General features: G+C 41.6%; 1 protein-coding gene across 3 annotated transcripts; it reads left to right on the top strand.

Moving 5' to 3' along the window:
- Nucleotides 1–368: 368 nt before the first annotated feature.
- On the top strand, nucleotides 369–14,373 carry LOC134209668 (iron-sulfur clusters transporter ABCB7, mitochondrial). 3 transcript variants are annotated; one of them, XM_062685675.1, is made up of 6 exons: nucleotides 369–542; nucleotides 2,415–2,601; nucleotides 10,611–10,986; nucleotides 11,044–11,198; nucleotides 11,260–11,426; nucleotides 12,825–14,373. In XM_062685675.1, the coding sequence occupies exons 1-6, from the start codon at nucleotides 414–416 to the stop codon at nucleotides 14,247–14,249; spliced, it is 2,439 nt and encodes an 812-aa protein (XP_062541659.1). In that variant the 5' UTR covers nucleotides 369–413; the 3' UTR covers nucleotides 14,250–14,373. The 3 variants fall into 3 exon arrangements, with proteins under 3 accessions (XP_062541659.1, XP_062541658.1, XP_062541660.1); XM_062685674.1 differs by having other exon boundaries at nucleotides 10,572–10,986; XM_062685676.1 differs by having other exon boundaries at nucleotides 372–542; nucleotides 10,863–10,986.
- The last annotated feature ends 1,540 nt before the right edge of the window (nucleotides 14,374–15,913 follow it).

Here is a 15,913-nt window from a genome sequence, read left to right as displayed (position 1 = left end):
GTTGCCTGTATCTGGAGAAAAATCCAACTTCGGTATAAAAAGCGTTATAACTTTATTCCGGATAGACTAACGCAAAATGAACTCCCCCAAGAAATTATGACGTTTGAGCGGGTCGCATAATGAACGCAAAATGAACTTTTGTTCGAGAAGACGACCCGCTCAAATGTCAAAATCCATCAGGTGAGTGAATTTGATGAACTCCTGCACAGGTCTATAGACAATATGAATCATTCGGTTCGAATGCAACTGAAATGTGATTTTTACAGCAGTTTTAAACTTGGTTTTAAATTTTGAAAGCCTTTTTTTTCATAACGCAATTTTTAACAGACCCCTAGTAGGTACAACTTGTGCCGCAGGAAATAAACGTGTTATCAAACTTCTCGTTCAACTGTCACAGAAAATCAGCCGCGAAAATGGCCACTTTATTGAAACTTGCTTCAAAACATTGCTGCGGATCCAACCAAATTTTGCAGGATAATCTGCGGAAATCCTTTACAAATCCTGCCGTTTGTGCCGTCGGAATCAGTCAACTTTCGAGTCGGGTAAGTATCTCACTATATGTTGTGAAAAATGGATTGAAATTACGCATTTGACTCTGCCGTTGCGAGGAAGAGAATAGATTCTCGGAATTCTTTTTTGACTTGAATCAGCTGATCGCTCTCGGAGCTTATTGATTTAGGAAGATCCGGGCGGTGTTTCCTAGTAAGAGCAAAGGACGTCCCACCACTTATTGTGTGTTTCTGTATTCTCTGTTTCGACAGAGTTAAGAATAATAGTTTACGTAATTATTCCAGGTTAATGGATTTGTTTATCAAGCAGGGCTAGTAAAGGATTACTTAGAAAATCCTAACATCCTAAACGTCTTGCAAGCTGAAAAAAAACAATGATTACAAGTTGCTACTAGCAATAACTTATTATTACCGAACAAACATCGCTTTTAGGTTGCTTATTAATCAAGTGCAAGTCACTATTTTCAATAATATATTTATAAAAATTACATTTTCCGACAGTACTGATCGCTATCCTCGCTGACGAAATAATCAACGCTTGAGAATGGGTAGAACTAAAAGGATGCGAAAACGGAGGGACAGTTCGAAAGCCGTGACTCAATGTTTGGAACATATTGAGCTGTATCGCTACTTGCGTAGACTTGGTTACAAAAACCAAGCGGCACTGAGGTTGGCCGACTTTCCTGAGACCGGAAAGGGGTTGTATTCTAGAAAACAAATCTCAGTGGGTGACACGATTATTCGAATTCCCTTTGAGGGGCTGATAAACATGAAGAATATAGAAGAGGATGAAGCATTTAAAGAACTATTTGATGAACGTGTCACAAACGAACTCTCCAGAGGAGAAATACACCTTCAGTCTCTAATGGCATACTATTTGTCTTATTTGCGTTTACAAAAAGAAAGTAGATTCGATGCATATTTGACATCCCTACCAAAATGGTTTACGACTCCGTATTTCTGTACTAAACAGGAAATGAGCTGCCTTCCGGACACTATTCTGAGACAGATGGTTGAACAAAACAGGATTATCAAAACAAATTTTGCAAAAATCGAATCTATCTTGCATAAAGAAGCAACAGGTCTTGTGAGCATAGAGTTGTTCAAATGGGCGTATTTCGTTGTCAATACCAGAAGCGTGTATCTAAATCCACGATGCGTGAAGGCTTTTCTCAAAGATATTAGATGCACATTTTTGGACAAACTGTCTGATGAGCCAAATTTGGCCCTGGCCCCTCTTCTAGACTTTCTGAACCACGATAGCACGGCAAAAACAACGTCACAGCTTTCTTTATCTTGTAACATTATAGAGAGAAAATTGACCAAGAATCAACCACTGGAGCTATTTTACGAATTGATAAGCGAAGTTACATTTACTCCATATTCACAGATATTCATCAGTTATGGGGTTCACAATAATACTAAGCTTTTAACGGAGTACGGATTCTTCCTGCCAGGCAATCATCAAGAATATCTTGAAATAACGCTAGACGACATTAATGCCTTCATAAAATACGACCCTGATTTGAGACCCCTTAAAATACATCGAGAAAAGTATTGCTTCATTGCCGAACACCATTTGGAAGAGCAACTTTTCTTTGTTCCTGGAGATCTGCTAAGTCACAATCTCGCCGTCTGTCTAACCATTTTGTTCCTCGAACAAAATATACATCAATTAAGAACAATTGCCTTTGGAGAACTTCCAGTACTAGAGCCCATTCGTGATATTTCCGTTCGCCTCGTTGACTACAAGCTCAAGGAATATCAAACATTCCGTGATGGGCTAGCCAAGCTACCAGAACTGTCGCCAGCTGGACAAATATGTCACTCCTATTTAGATGAATGCATAAAATTTCTTAATAAAATCCGAGCCGAACTCTAATCGACCAAAATTTTTCGTTTTAGAACTTTTTCTCACGATCGAAAATCCCTCCACGGAAAAATGAATTGTCAGAAAGGGAGCATCATAGGGCGCCAACAGCATCGCTGCTCGGAGGCATACGGACTACCGGTAGTAAAGCGGCGACTCAACCACCCACAGCATTAGGGGCCAATGTGCTCGGGGGAATATTCCAGCGGAGGAAGAAAAAAGGTAGGAAGTTTGGAGCAATCCACCCAAAAAGCTTGGTTGTTTGTTTTGACATAAAAATACTAATTAGTCCTAATCAAACTTAATTTTTGTTTAGTTTTCACAATATGCTTACAGGGGCCATCCACAAAGTACGTCACGCTTCTAGGGGGGAGGGGGGGTTCCGAGCAGCGTGACAAGTCATACAAAAATTTTAGAGGTTTAATACAAAAAGTGTGACAAAGGGGGGAGGGGGGGTCGAAAATCGCCAATTTTTGCGTGACGTACTTTATGGATCTTCCCACATTCGATTCGCCACAATGGCTTTTGGCATACTTAAAACTAGTATTTGAAATTAAAATTTGACTTCTTTGAGTCTTTAAAATTTGAGTTTGAAAAATCATTCGTTTTTGAATATTGGATATTTTTTTTAACTATCATTTATTTGGAAGGCTCATTTGCCGTTAAGCGTTACGGAGCCGGAATCATGTTTTAGAGTACAGTTTTTCATGATTCTTATACAGTAATATTGGATAATTAGGCCGGAACATTTTTTTTTCTTTTCCTGTCTCCACCCCCTTTGGTTTCTTGTGGCTTTATTTTGTTAATTGATGAGGGAATTCAGAATTTTATTGGAAAAATAATAACATACCTATTGAGCTTTCCTAGAAAATTATTCAAAAAACTTGAGTTTTGCGATTTTATCAATTTATTTTTTTATTACCCACCCCCTTCGTTATCGACAGACTAACAACACAAAAGAAGGAATTCATATTTGTTCCGGCCTTATAGGATTTTTTTTTCGCAGCCAATGCATATGTAAATATCATTACTTACAGACTAACATAAATAAAATCTAAGCAATACTTGCAGTAGAAATGCGTACTCCAATAAAGTGTTTATAGCGGTTCTATGACACTAACCCGAATGTCACTACCCCGAACGCCAATATCCCGAAAGGCCACTACCCCGAATGGACACCACCCCAAATACCGTGCACGCACCATACTTTGCGCAGTTAAGGAAATGTAAAATTGAATCAACTCGTACAACTTACAGAAAGTAGCTATTTGCCTGAAATAGTTTCCATGCTGTAGTATTATTATCATATTATTGTTTGAGAACTAAATTTGGTACAAAAATTTGAAATAAATAGTAAATTGAACTTCAATGCAGACCCCTTATCATATGCCTAACTTTGCGCACATAACTTGGAAAATTTCCAGCACGAAGCAAGCGTCTATCATACAATTTTTCATCCAAATTTTATTTTTTCAGCTAATACTACTATTACAATTCATGTTCATTCCATTTGTAGGCATATTTGAGCATATTTGAAAATATGAGGATGCCCAGCATTATTTTCTTATGATCCGACATACTTAGTATGTTTTCACGTCTGTTGGTGTATGTACAGCCTCATTTATGTACATTGGCCTCAGCTAACAAAAGTTCTTTTTTGCGTAAACCCTATTCCGACGAGGTATATCATAAATGTTGAAAATATCGAAGAAATACGAGTTGTGCGCAAAATTAGGTACACTGTATCGAAAAATTGTTCCTAACATTGCGCATCATATTTTTTAACGAAAAAAGAAAAAAACAAACCAAATTCTCATGAGATGGCTTCAACAATATTATACAGCAACAGTTCGCTAACTGGGCGCCTTTTAACTGGACTGTTTTTTAACTGGGCGTTCGCTAACTGGGCCAAAGCCCAGTTAAAAAGCAGTTATCCGTCAAAAAACAACAACAAAGACTCAGTGACGAGGGGATTCTGAATGGTATATTCTTTAAGTTTCATGTAAAACACGTTCACAACAATGTATCGTAAATTCCCTCGTCAGCCCAGTTAAAAAGCGGCGTTCGGTAACTGGGCTGATGTTTTAGCCCAGTTAGCGAACGGTTGCTGTAATTATTGGGTCCATGTGTAATCAGTTGTCAGCGAATGTAATAATTTACAAAAAATACAGTTTTTCGGCTAGACCGTCACTTGTCGTTCGTTGTAAGAACACGCCATTTTGGTCATTTTCACTGTTTTCAGTACAAGTTTCGACTATTAAAATGAAAAATGTGTCATTTAACAGCGAAAAAATGCATGCACTGTTATGATAACATGTATATTGTGCTGACAAGTTATAATTATATTTCGAAATTCAATTTAAACGCATTCTATCACAAAAATACCCGCAAAATGCGCAAAGTTAGGAGCTGCGCAAAGTTGGGTGCGTGCACGGTACCCCACTACCCTGAAAGTCCATTACCCCGAAAATCATATGAAAATATGTTACGCTCTAATTATTACTTTTGCAAAAAGGGGTAGGGGTAGCAAAAACTGGTGTTACGGTCAGTTTTGTTATCATTCGTATCGTCTGTATTTTGAGTCCGTATAGCTAAGAAACATGTGTAGGATTAAAATAAATCGAGTCGACCGAAATGCATTGCAAATATTAGTTTGAGAACCCCTGCCAATTGCACCCTTGCCACTATCATGGTTGATAGTTTGTCGTGCTCCTATGCCAAACGACCAGTGGAGACAAACAAAATGCGAAATGAAGGCGACAACACTCACAATGGTACCGCGTAAAGAATGGCTTAGCCTGAAACAAACCTCAATCCTAAGCGAAAACGGTATTGCAAAATATCACCACCCTTTGGAAATACACACACATGAACATTGCCTTTCTGAAAACATGTGAATGACAGCAGCGAAAGAGCATGAGTGATCCTATAACTTGCACTCTTTCTCCGAACGGTTAAAGTCCGCTCCCACTCCTCGCTCTTTTGACAACACAAAGAGAAACAGAAAACGATCACCACTGAGAAGGCACATCAGTTCGGTTCTGTCCACGGGAGAAGCCGTATTCCCCTGCAATAACGACTGTCCGTCGTCCACGGCCCGCAGAAAAGTTTGGTGAAAATTAGTTTTCCACGCCAAAGTGCACGTTTTCGCGGTATAAAGCACCGCACTTTTACCGCAGGACACAGAAAAGATCGCAACAGTTTGGAACGCCACCGGGCGCGTGGTTTGAATCAGCACAATAGTGGTGCAGACGTGCCTGTGGCTCGACACAGTTGACCACACGAAGTGTAGAAGTTTCATAAAACTCCTTTGGCCGTCGGATCGATTTCCAGCGAGTATCGGAATATAAATTCAGGCTTTCGTTCCTCGTACCGACTGAACGACACTTATTGAGCCGACAGGTGGTTGCTACTCGACAGGCCGAAATTGCAAGCACATCAAGGCATAGTGGACAATTTTCGCGGGACAGAACCAACGGCATTCTGCAAGCCATTTCACGAAGAACCCCAGAACGGGGTTTTTCTCAGGACCTTCGATCCGGTTTCGCTTTGGAGTGGCCAAGGCTCGTCATCCCGGCCAAGTCGACGGTGCTATCGCATGCTGCATGAAGCAGGCTCAAGGACACATACGAGCCGCAGAGGATCAGAGCCATCCAGGTCCGTCCCGCAGGGCGAGCATCCTTCATCGGCGGTTTCGTTGTGATCGGAGAGCACGGTGCGTCGTTGGAATCCACGACGAATAACAACGCGGTGGAGCGACTTACGACATGGCAGGCATGGGGGCAAGGTGCACACGTGAAGCATAGACATGAGGTCGTGAGTAGATGTTTAGTTTTTTAAGAGAAGAACATGTGACATTAATCCATAAGAAAGCTAGGCACAACAGATAGGCGCCGAAGATTCGGCACAAGACTCATGCCAAAAATACAATGATGATACGATAAACTTGAAACTTTTATTTGTTGGTGAGGAGCTTCTAGTGTTTGCATTTAGATCCTTTTTAGTAGTCTTGCTCTACCGGCTACCGGGGATTCACAACACTGGCGGTGCGTCGTCTCCTGTGGGGAGCGCCACGTGTACTAAATGCGTTAATATCTTCAGCAATTAATAATGTTAATGTGGTAAATACAATACACGCACTTGCCCGGGACAAGGCAAAGCCCGGGACAAATTATGCACTTGCCCGGAATACGATGGTAGAGAAAATGTCACCTTCTTGTAAAGCGTGCTTGCCCAGAATAATGCCTCCTTTGTTTAAAGCACGCAATTGCCCGAACTATTGCGAAAGAGTAAATGATACATTTTTTAAACACCTGCTGGTTCGAAATAATGCAAAAGGGTGAATACTTCCTTTTTTAAAAGCACGCATCTGCCCGGAAAAAGGTGGGAGAATAAATGACACCTTCTTTGAAAGCACGCGCTTGCCCGGAATAATGCGAAAGAGTGAATTTCTCCTTCTTTTAAAGCACGCAAGCATCCGCTTCTCCGGAATAATGCAAGAGTGAATGCTTCTTCACGTCTGCCCGGAATAAAGTTGGGGAGTAAATGACACTTTCTGATAAAGAACGCATTTTCCCGGAGTAAGGTGGAAGAGTAAATGATTAAAGCACGCATTTGCCTGAGATGAGGCGAAAAAGTAAATGTTTCCTTCTTTTGAACAACGCGGTAGCCCGGAGTAAGGCGGGTGAGTAAATGACTCCTACTTTAATTATTTTGAATATGTTATTTTCGACTGGTTAATTTTTTATTTTCAACTTCATTATTGAAACGCAATCTAATAAAGTGAGCTTGAGCTTGATTGACTGCTCGTAGTTGCTACTCCATTATGACCAGATCAGCTGTTCTTGCACAGGGAACCAACAGATGTTTGCTTGGGACTAGCTCACATCTTCAATGTACAATTACTGGTGATCTCATTTGTTAGGTCATACTGGCGCCTGCCACGTCAGAATGCAAGTCAATGTAGGGAAGGGGAGGAAATGATGATGCAATCACTCGCCCACTGCAAGCCGAATATACCTCTGCACTTGCCACGAGTTCATGCGGAATTTGTTGGAATTTCTGGGTTAGGTTGGAGAGGCAGAGGTCCGTCTTGGTTAACGAGCTGCCAATGTGATAGATAGAATAAGGTAACTGATGGAATTTCTAATTGGATGTAGGAAACGAGCTCTATAGTTCATTTCCAATTCTAGCAGATTACTGTTAGAATACTCAAGTTGAAGGTATAGGAATAGTAATGGAAACGGTATGGAAGTCCATTTCCAGTTCTAGCGATTGCTAGAACATGAGAAATATAGAGAAAGATACAAAGTAGGAGAATGCGGCAGAAGCAGTAGCCATATGACTACCAAGCCCGCACAGAAACGCAATCTAATAAAGTATTCGAAAAAGTGTTTATTTTTTATTTTTTGACAAATTCGGTGTAATGGCCATTCGGGGTAGGGTGACCATATGGTATCCTAAAGGAGGACATGTCCTCAATAAAAGTCGGATGTCCTCCTTTTGCACTAAAATATCCTCCTTTTTGGATATTTTAAGATAATAATTGATAATGCTGGACATCAATTTCAGGATTTTCTTGTTCTTTTTGATGAGGATATTAAAACGTACGTTTGCATTGAATTGCTTTCTATCAGAAATATTTTGCATAAAGCTGTTAAATAAAATCAATTTGAATAATAAACAATCAGTGTATTTTTTTTCTGGAATTACTACTGTAGGTGTCGAAAATATCAAAAGAATCACCTGGCTGTTGATAGAAAAAAGTTTTGAAATTGTGAAAAATAAGTCAGGAAACAAAATTATTCAAACGCTTTTTGATGTTTGCTTCGAGTAAGCATTTGAAAGCATCGCACGTTACATTACCGTGAATATACGACGTGAAGAACAGCCAGCTGCCATGTTTGGTGGTCTTCCAATCTTGTGACGACATCCAAGAATGGATTTCAGCAGTGAATAAAAGTTAAATGCTTACTGTTTCGGCCATTCTCCAGCTGACATGAACATTGTTCATAATATTTGGAAAATAATTGTACATATTTACCACACGTGGAAGATAAAATTCAAAATAAAATATGTATTCACGATAACCATCTTTCGATACGACTCGAGCCTACTGCCCCAATGCACAGACAGTGCAAAAGTAAATTCCATTCTCAACAATATTCTCCATTCCAACAGAAAACTCCAAATTTCAGTTTATGATAGGGGAACTGTTCCGTTTTCAATCTCACTGTACATATATTCATCTCATCGCGAAACAAAGAAATACGGCACCAATTTCGTCGCTTCTTTTTGCTAACATGCATGCTCACTGCTGAAAAAATCACAAAAAATAATAAACAAATCAAATACCCTTTCGTTGCTTTGTTTTTCGTAGGACCAATATCGGAGCTATGAGATGAAGTCCAGGAGCAGTAACCCTATTTAATAATAGTTTATGATATTCTGTGGAATGTTCAACTTAAAAATATTGAATATTCGTTCACAATTTCAAATAGTTAAAGCATTAAAGCTTGTTTAAAAAAATCTTCTTGGATGAGTTCGTTCCCATATTTTTTTTTAATTTGTATGTGTCTGGAACAAAAATGATTTCCTTTTTTGACCTCTTGGTCTTTGGATAACAAATGGGGTAGTAAATATAAAATAAATGAATAAATTGGTAAAATCACAAAACTCGTAAAAGTTCAATATTTTATTAATTTTCAACAAAGTGTTGAATACCCCTTTTGAATAATAAAAAGCCACACAAAAACGAAGGGGGTGAAGACAGAAATTTGTTCCGAGCTAATTTATGTGTTGTATTTGCTCCGACTTATAAAAACGTTTTCCCATAAAATTGTGTCTACAAAATTCTAATGAATATAATATTTTTAATAGAACGTAGAACAAAAAATCTAATTCAGAAAGCTTTGTATTTCGTGTCTTTTTTCCCATGTCCTCCTTTCCAACCAAATGTCCTCCTTTTTCACCACGATTTGGATGAATTGTCCTCCTTTGGAAAAATTTGATATGGTCAATAGATTTTTGGGGTACTGGCGTTCGGGTTAATGACATTCGGGGTAGTGTCATAGAATCGTTTAAAACATATGAAGTAAGCACGCTTTTTGCTATATGAATACTTGAGGTAGTGGCCAAGTACATTTTTATAAATAATGAAGTAGAAGTTCTCACTCTAATTTTGCCTCTCAAACTCGAATGATTCTTAATGATTATTTACTGTAAGCGATTTATCATTGTGGGATCAATGTACCTAAAGATGATTTTTTGGCATTTTAAAGATTAGGTTTGTAGATCATTTTGCCGAAAGTCGTTTGGCCTAATCTCGTTTATCATAAGACCGTTTACCCTTGTGGCCAAATGGGCTAAAGTTGTTTGGCCTACTAGGCATTTGACTGAAATGTCAACCTGCCTTCAGTTCCTTAGAACTAAGTTCGCGTTCTTAATGACACTCTTAAACGCATCAAGAAAAATTAAGCCCTATTCAAAACATGCGCAGTTCCTTTTATTAGGTATTGAATATTATTTAGTAGGGATTGATACTGTGGCACTGCATATGTAACCACATTAATGCCTGCTATTAACACGAGCAGGTATTTCCAATTTTAGTGTTTTGACACGATTGAACTACAAACAACTTTAGGCCAAATGTGGCACAATTATAGATTAGTTTGTAGCTTTTCCTAAGTGTGTCTTTACCTTTATTAGGTCAAGTAGTTTAGATTCGAATTGCAAGTACATTATTGTTTCTGACTTCAGTAATGTGATGATTATTCAAATTCTACCTTTGTATTAAATTTTAAATGATAAATATATCACACTCATTGACATAGCAAACTAGCTTAATTAATCGGTGCCTTCATATCCGAGTTAGATGTCCCAAATCAGTGATCATATCTGAAATCATAATGCAAAAAGCCTTACTCTCAATAGCAGAACATGTAGAGGACATTACTTCAAGTTTGTAAACACTAATTCAATCGTATGTTCTAGTTTGTTGTTTGTTGTTTGCTTTCCCTCATCATCCTATTAGTATTGGACCGTTAGCCTGCTCACACTGTAATTACTGATCCATGTTTAGTTCCTGTAGCACAAATCAATGACTTATGCACTTTCAATGAGATCAATTCATTTTGATTGTTTTCCTTCTCCCAACGTTTGCTCTTCACGCCATTGATTTTATCGGACCTTAGCATCTCCGGGCTTTGTTGCCTATTTACGCCCTGGTCTAGGTCCTCAAACTCGCTATACCGGCTTGGCGATACCGCATGTGACAACGCTGCACACCTGTGCAGCAGCCAGTGGGTGTTACCGTGCCGGTAGCTACGGTCCATTTCCTAACAGGGGTCAAGCCTTTATTCTCCCATTGCGGCAGCAACAACAACTACAACACAACGAAACTCAAGAACGGTCAGGGCCGAAATTGTTCGCAGATACCAATAGAACTCCTCAAACACAACCAATACGAACTTGTTTCCATCTAGGGCACCATCCGGCTTCGGGCGAGAGCATCGGTTCCTACGATGGCCCGGAAATCACCGCAACCGATATGATCAAAGCGATGGCAACCTACATCTGGCCGAAAGACGACGCACTGGTGCGGAAAAGGTCAGTTGTTTCTCGAAGCTTGGAATACTTTTCGCTAATGTTGCTTTATGTTTCAAGGGTGCTGATATCCCTGGGACTGCTGGGCGGCGCCAAGGTGTTGAACGTATGTGTGCCTTTCCTGTTCAAGATGGGTGTGGACAACTTGAGCAACCTTAGCATGGCAACTGTTCCGGAGGCAGCCACTTCGATGACGATAGCCGTTCTCTTGGGGTGTAAGATGATTAGGGCTGTTCGAAGTTATTCATTATCTAATTTGGAAAAACTTCTCCATAGATGGTATCGCTCGAGCGGGGGCTGCTGGATTCAACGAACTACGTAATGCTGTGTTTGCGAGAGTGGCTCAGCACTCGATCAGAAAAATCGCTACCAATGTGTTCATGCATCTGCATAACTTGGATTTGCAGTTTCATCTGAGTAAGCAAACCGGAGCTTTATCCAAGGTAAATTGGTTCTGTAATGTTAACATAATTTATTATTTATTCATTTCTGCATTACATGCAACTCGTCTCCATTCAGTTTGGTCCATGACTATACAGCCTACGGAGGTCCGCAAATCGTTTTCAGCTTGATCGATCCACCTTGCTCGCTACGCACCGTGCTTTCTTGTGCCCGTCGTATCACTATCGAGAACCATTTGCTTATTGTCGAACAGCCCACCGCAGTCGTCCGATTTTCGCGGTGTGAACTTTGGATAGCTCTCCAAACAGCTGATGTAACTCGTTGTTCATTTACCTTACCATCTCATATATCGTCTTCTATCTGCACCCCACCATAGTAGTACGCAGCACTTTCTTTTCGAAAACTTCGAGTACGCGTTGATTCGCAACGAATGTTTTAACCACCTCGATTTCATCATCACCGGTACAATACACGGTTCGAGGCCGCATCTCTCCATCCTCGAATGCGCCCCACGCTCGCCAAGTCGTTTTGCACCTGGTATGCCCACATCGCTCGCTGTGCTCCACGCCGTCTCGTACCTGCCGGATCGGAAGCAAACACCATCTTTGCAGGGTTGCTGTCCGGCATTCTTGCAACATGCCCTGCCCATCGTACCCTTCCAGCTTTAGTTACCTTCGGGATACTGGGTTCGCCGTAGTGCTGATCGAGCTCGTGGTTCATTCTTCGCCGCCACATACCGTCTTCTTGCATACCGCCAAAGATGGTCCCAAGCGCCCGTCTCTCGAATACTCGAATATGCTTGCAAGTCCTCCTCGAGCATTGTCCATAACACATTTGGTGCGGTGGCGACTCTTTTTGACCGCAGTTTCTTCTGGAGCCCGTAGGAGCCCCTTCCACTGATAACGCGCCTTCGTATTTCACGACTAACATTATTATCAGCCGTTAGCAAGGATCCAAGGTAGACGAATTCCTCGACCACCTCGAAGGTATTCCCGTTTATCGTAATACAGCTTCCAAGGCTGGCTCTGTCGCGCTCGGTTCCGCCCACAAGCATGTACTTTGTCTTCGATGCCATCAGTCCAACTTTTGTTGCTTTACGTTTCAGGTGTGTGTACAGTTCTGCCACCTTTGCAAATGTTCGGCCGACAATGTCCATGTCATCCGCGAAACAAATAAATTGACTGGATCTGTTATGATAGGGGAACCAGAAATCTTCAGTGCTATGATTTTCGGCTTGTACTCGTCAGGAAGCACTGCGAGGAAAAAAGTGCCGATCCGCTCTTCAGAGATATTGAATCTACGTCGGGCTAGACGCGTAGCGTTGTCATAATGGAAAACTCAGTAATAGCTGCGCTACATAATCTTTTTTTGGGTTTTGTTTTATTAAAATTGGAATGGTTCTGAGATTCGCTTTACTTACGCTATTCCTCCATTTGCAGACCATCGATCGCGGCTCCCGGGGCATCAACTTTGTCCTGACGGCCATGGTGTTCAACATCGTTCCTACCATCTTTGAGCTGGCGCTGGTGTCCAGTATCCTCGGGGTCAAGTGTGGTGCGGCATACGCAGCGCTGTCCATGGGATGCGTCGGTGTGTACAGCGCGTACACTCTGGCCGTAACTCAGTGGCGCACAAAATTTCGCGTCTACATGAATCAAGCGGAAAATGAAGCGGGTAATAAGGCTGTCGATTCGTTGATCAACTACGAAACCGTCAAATACTTCAACAACGAACAATACGAAGCCCAACGTTACGATGGTGTGCTGAAGAAATATGAGGCGGCTAGTTTGAAAACCAGCACAAGCTTGGCTTTGCTCAACTTTGGTCAGAATGCGATTTTCAGCGTGGCGTTGAGTACCATTATGGTGATGGCAGCAAATGAAATCGTCAAAGGAAACATGACGGTGGGCGATCTGGTAATGGTAAACGGGTTGCTCTTCCAATTGTCGATCCCCCTGGGATTTCTTGGCAGTGTGTACCGAGAAGTTCGGCAGGCCCTACTGGACATGAGGACTATGTTCACTCTGATGGGTGTTGAAAGTGCTATTCAAACGAAAGCCAATGCTGCTCCACTGCAAATCAATCGCGAAACAGCTTCGATAGAATTTAAAGATGTTTGCTTCAAATACGCGCACAGTAATACTATTTTCGATAAATTGAGCTTTACGATACCGGCTGGTAGAAAAATAGCAATTGTTGGAGGTTCCGGATCGGGAAAGTCTTCTATGGTACGATTGCTATATCGATTTTTCGAACCAACTTCCGGTCAAATTATGATCAATGGACAAAACATTCGCGAAGTTGATCTGGACAGTTTGAGAAAAGCGATCGCCATAGTTCCGCAAGATTCGGTACTATTCCACGACTCCATCCGTCATAATATACACTATGGTGACTTATCTAAAGATCAAGCACACGTTGAAGAAGCTGCTCGAATGGCAGATCTGCATGAGTCCATTCAGCGGTGGCCCAAACAGTATGACACCCAAGTCGGAGAACGAGGGCTTAAACTGTCCGGTGGAGAGAAGCAGCGTGTAGCTATCGCAAGAGCGATTCTGAAGAACTCACCAATTCTTATTTTCGATGAAGCAACCAGTAGCCTAGATTCTATCACAGAGCATAACATTTTAAAAGCGCTCGGTCGCGCCACAGAACATAGGACAAGCATTTGCATCGCTCATCGTTTGTCAACTGTAATGGATGCGGACGAAATACTGGTGCTGGAAAATGGCCGCATCTGTCAGCGGGGCACCCACGAACAGTTGCTCCACAGTGGGGGGTTGTACACTAAGCTCTGGGATACGCAGAATCGACTATATATGAGCAACACTAAGAAAAATTCTGAACAAAATAGCGGCAACTAACCGATCAATCTGGGAAGAGGTAAAAAGCTTTGAGGTAGTTTTAAAGAGTTAACAATTGTGTAAATAAGTTGTAGAAATCGTAACATTGTTTTGACAAACAATAGAATAAATTATGTTAAACAAACTTTGATCTTTTTTCTTTAATAACTTCTTTTCAATCACTCTTATTCTTCTTTATGAACGACCGATAGTTTCATACGAATAAGATTCGTTCGAATAATTTCCCTATTTGATTTTGCTGGCGTAAAAAAGAATGCACACCATTATTCGTTAGAAAGAGCATTCGGAAGAATAAGGATAGATAATTGAATCCCAACTAACATTCTCATTGAAAAAATCCAACTTAAGTCACCGAGTGGTGATACTGCCTTTCTCGCATTTAGCCAAGACACCAACCTTACCTTGGCCGGCGCCGTTATTGATCAACAATTGAGAGCTGCTGAAACGTGCACTTCGAGAATAGCCCAACCACTATTCACTTGGATCGTAGTGCAATTTGCACCAGTTCTGATCAATCACGGAGTAGCAACAATTGATATGTACAGTCAGTCTAAGCTAAAGCTTTAGCCAAGACACCAACCTTATATTGCGCTTATATAGCGAAGAGAAGCCAAAGCCGCGATAGAGCGATCGAAAACCAGAGGAGCCAAAGTCTTAGCCCGTCAACGATACGCGGCTCTTTAGAAGGAAGTAAAACGCTCATGTCGACGGGACAAGCGAGACGAAGGAGAGAGAGCCGCCGCAACCGGGGACATTCGCCTCCTCTACAATATCTCACGACGCTTAAGCGGGGCGAAGACGAATGCAACGATGCCTGTGAAAGACGCGAATGATCAGTTATTGACCGACCCAACTGACCAGCTGAAACGCTGGTTCGAGCACTTCGAACAACTTTTTCAAGTGCCAGCCAGGCCATCACCACCTCGGCATTATCTGCCTAGGATCCGACGTATAACACGCGTCAATACCGAAGCTCCATCACTGCTAGTGATTCAAACAGCCATCCAAAGCATGAAATCGAATAAAGCCCCAGGGGTCGACCGCATATCAGCCGAGATGCTTAAAGCTGAACCCATGACATCCGCTTAACTACTGCATCGTTTATTTCGAAACATCTGGGACACCGCAACTTTCCCGGTCGATTGGATGCAAGGTATCTTAGTGAAGGTGCCCAAAAAGGGTGACCTGACTGTATGCGATAACTGGCGAGGCATTATGTTGCTGTGTACCGTTCTCAAAGTTCTGTGCAAAATTATCCTAGCCCGGATTCAGGAGAAGATCGATGTGACTCTCCGGCGGCAGCAAGCCGGATTCCGTGCCGGAAGATCCTGTGTGGACCATATTGTCACGCTCCGCATCATTCTGAAGCAGGTCAACGAATTCCAAGAGTCCCTTTACTTGGTATTCATTGACTACGAAGAAGCTTTCGACCGTCTCAATCACGAGAATATGTGGGGCGCCCTGAGACGCAAGGGGGTTCCTGAGAAAATCATCGAACTCATCGAAGCACAGTACGAGGCCTTTTCGTGTAGAGTGCTGCACAATGGGGTCCTCTATCCGGGTCGTAGCTGGTGTGAGGCAAGGATGTATTCTATCACCGTTACTGTTCCTCATCGTAATCGATGAGATTCTGGTAGATGCGATTGACCGTGAACCAAACCGCG

This window comes from Armigeres subalbatus, chromosome 2, assembly GCF_024139115.2.
Source record: "Armigeres subalbatus isolate Guangzhou_Male chromosome 2, GZ_Asu_2, whole genome shotgun sequence".
In the NCBI taxonomy this organism is placed as follows: domain Eukaryota; kingdom Metazoa; phylum Arthropoda; class Insecta; order Diptera; family Culicidae; genus Armigeres; species Armigeres subalbatus.
This window is presented reverse-complemented; position numbering and strand designations above follow the sequence as displayed.

Excerpts from the sequence above, each read along its gene's own strand:
- LOC134209668 (XM_062685674.1), top strand. The coding sequence starts at position 414 with ATGGCCACTTTATTGAAACTTGCTTCAAAACATTGCTGCGGATCCAAC. Across the intron at positions 2,602-10,571 it reads CCAGCGGAGGAAGAAAAAAG|CATCTCCGGGCTTTGTTGCC; the intron begins GTAGGAAGTTTG and ends ATCGGACCTTAG. Across the intron at positions 10,987-11,043 it reads GACGCACTGGTGCGGAAAAG|GGTGCTGATATCCCTGGGAC; the intron begins GTCAGTTGTTTC and ends TTATGTTTCAAG.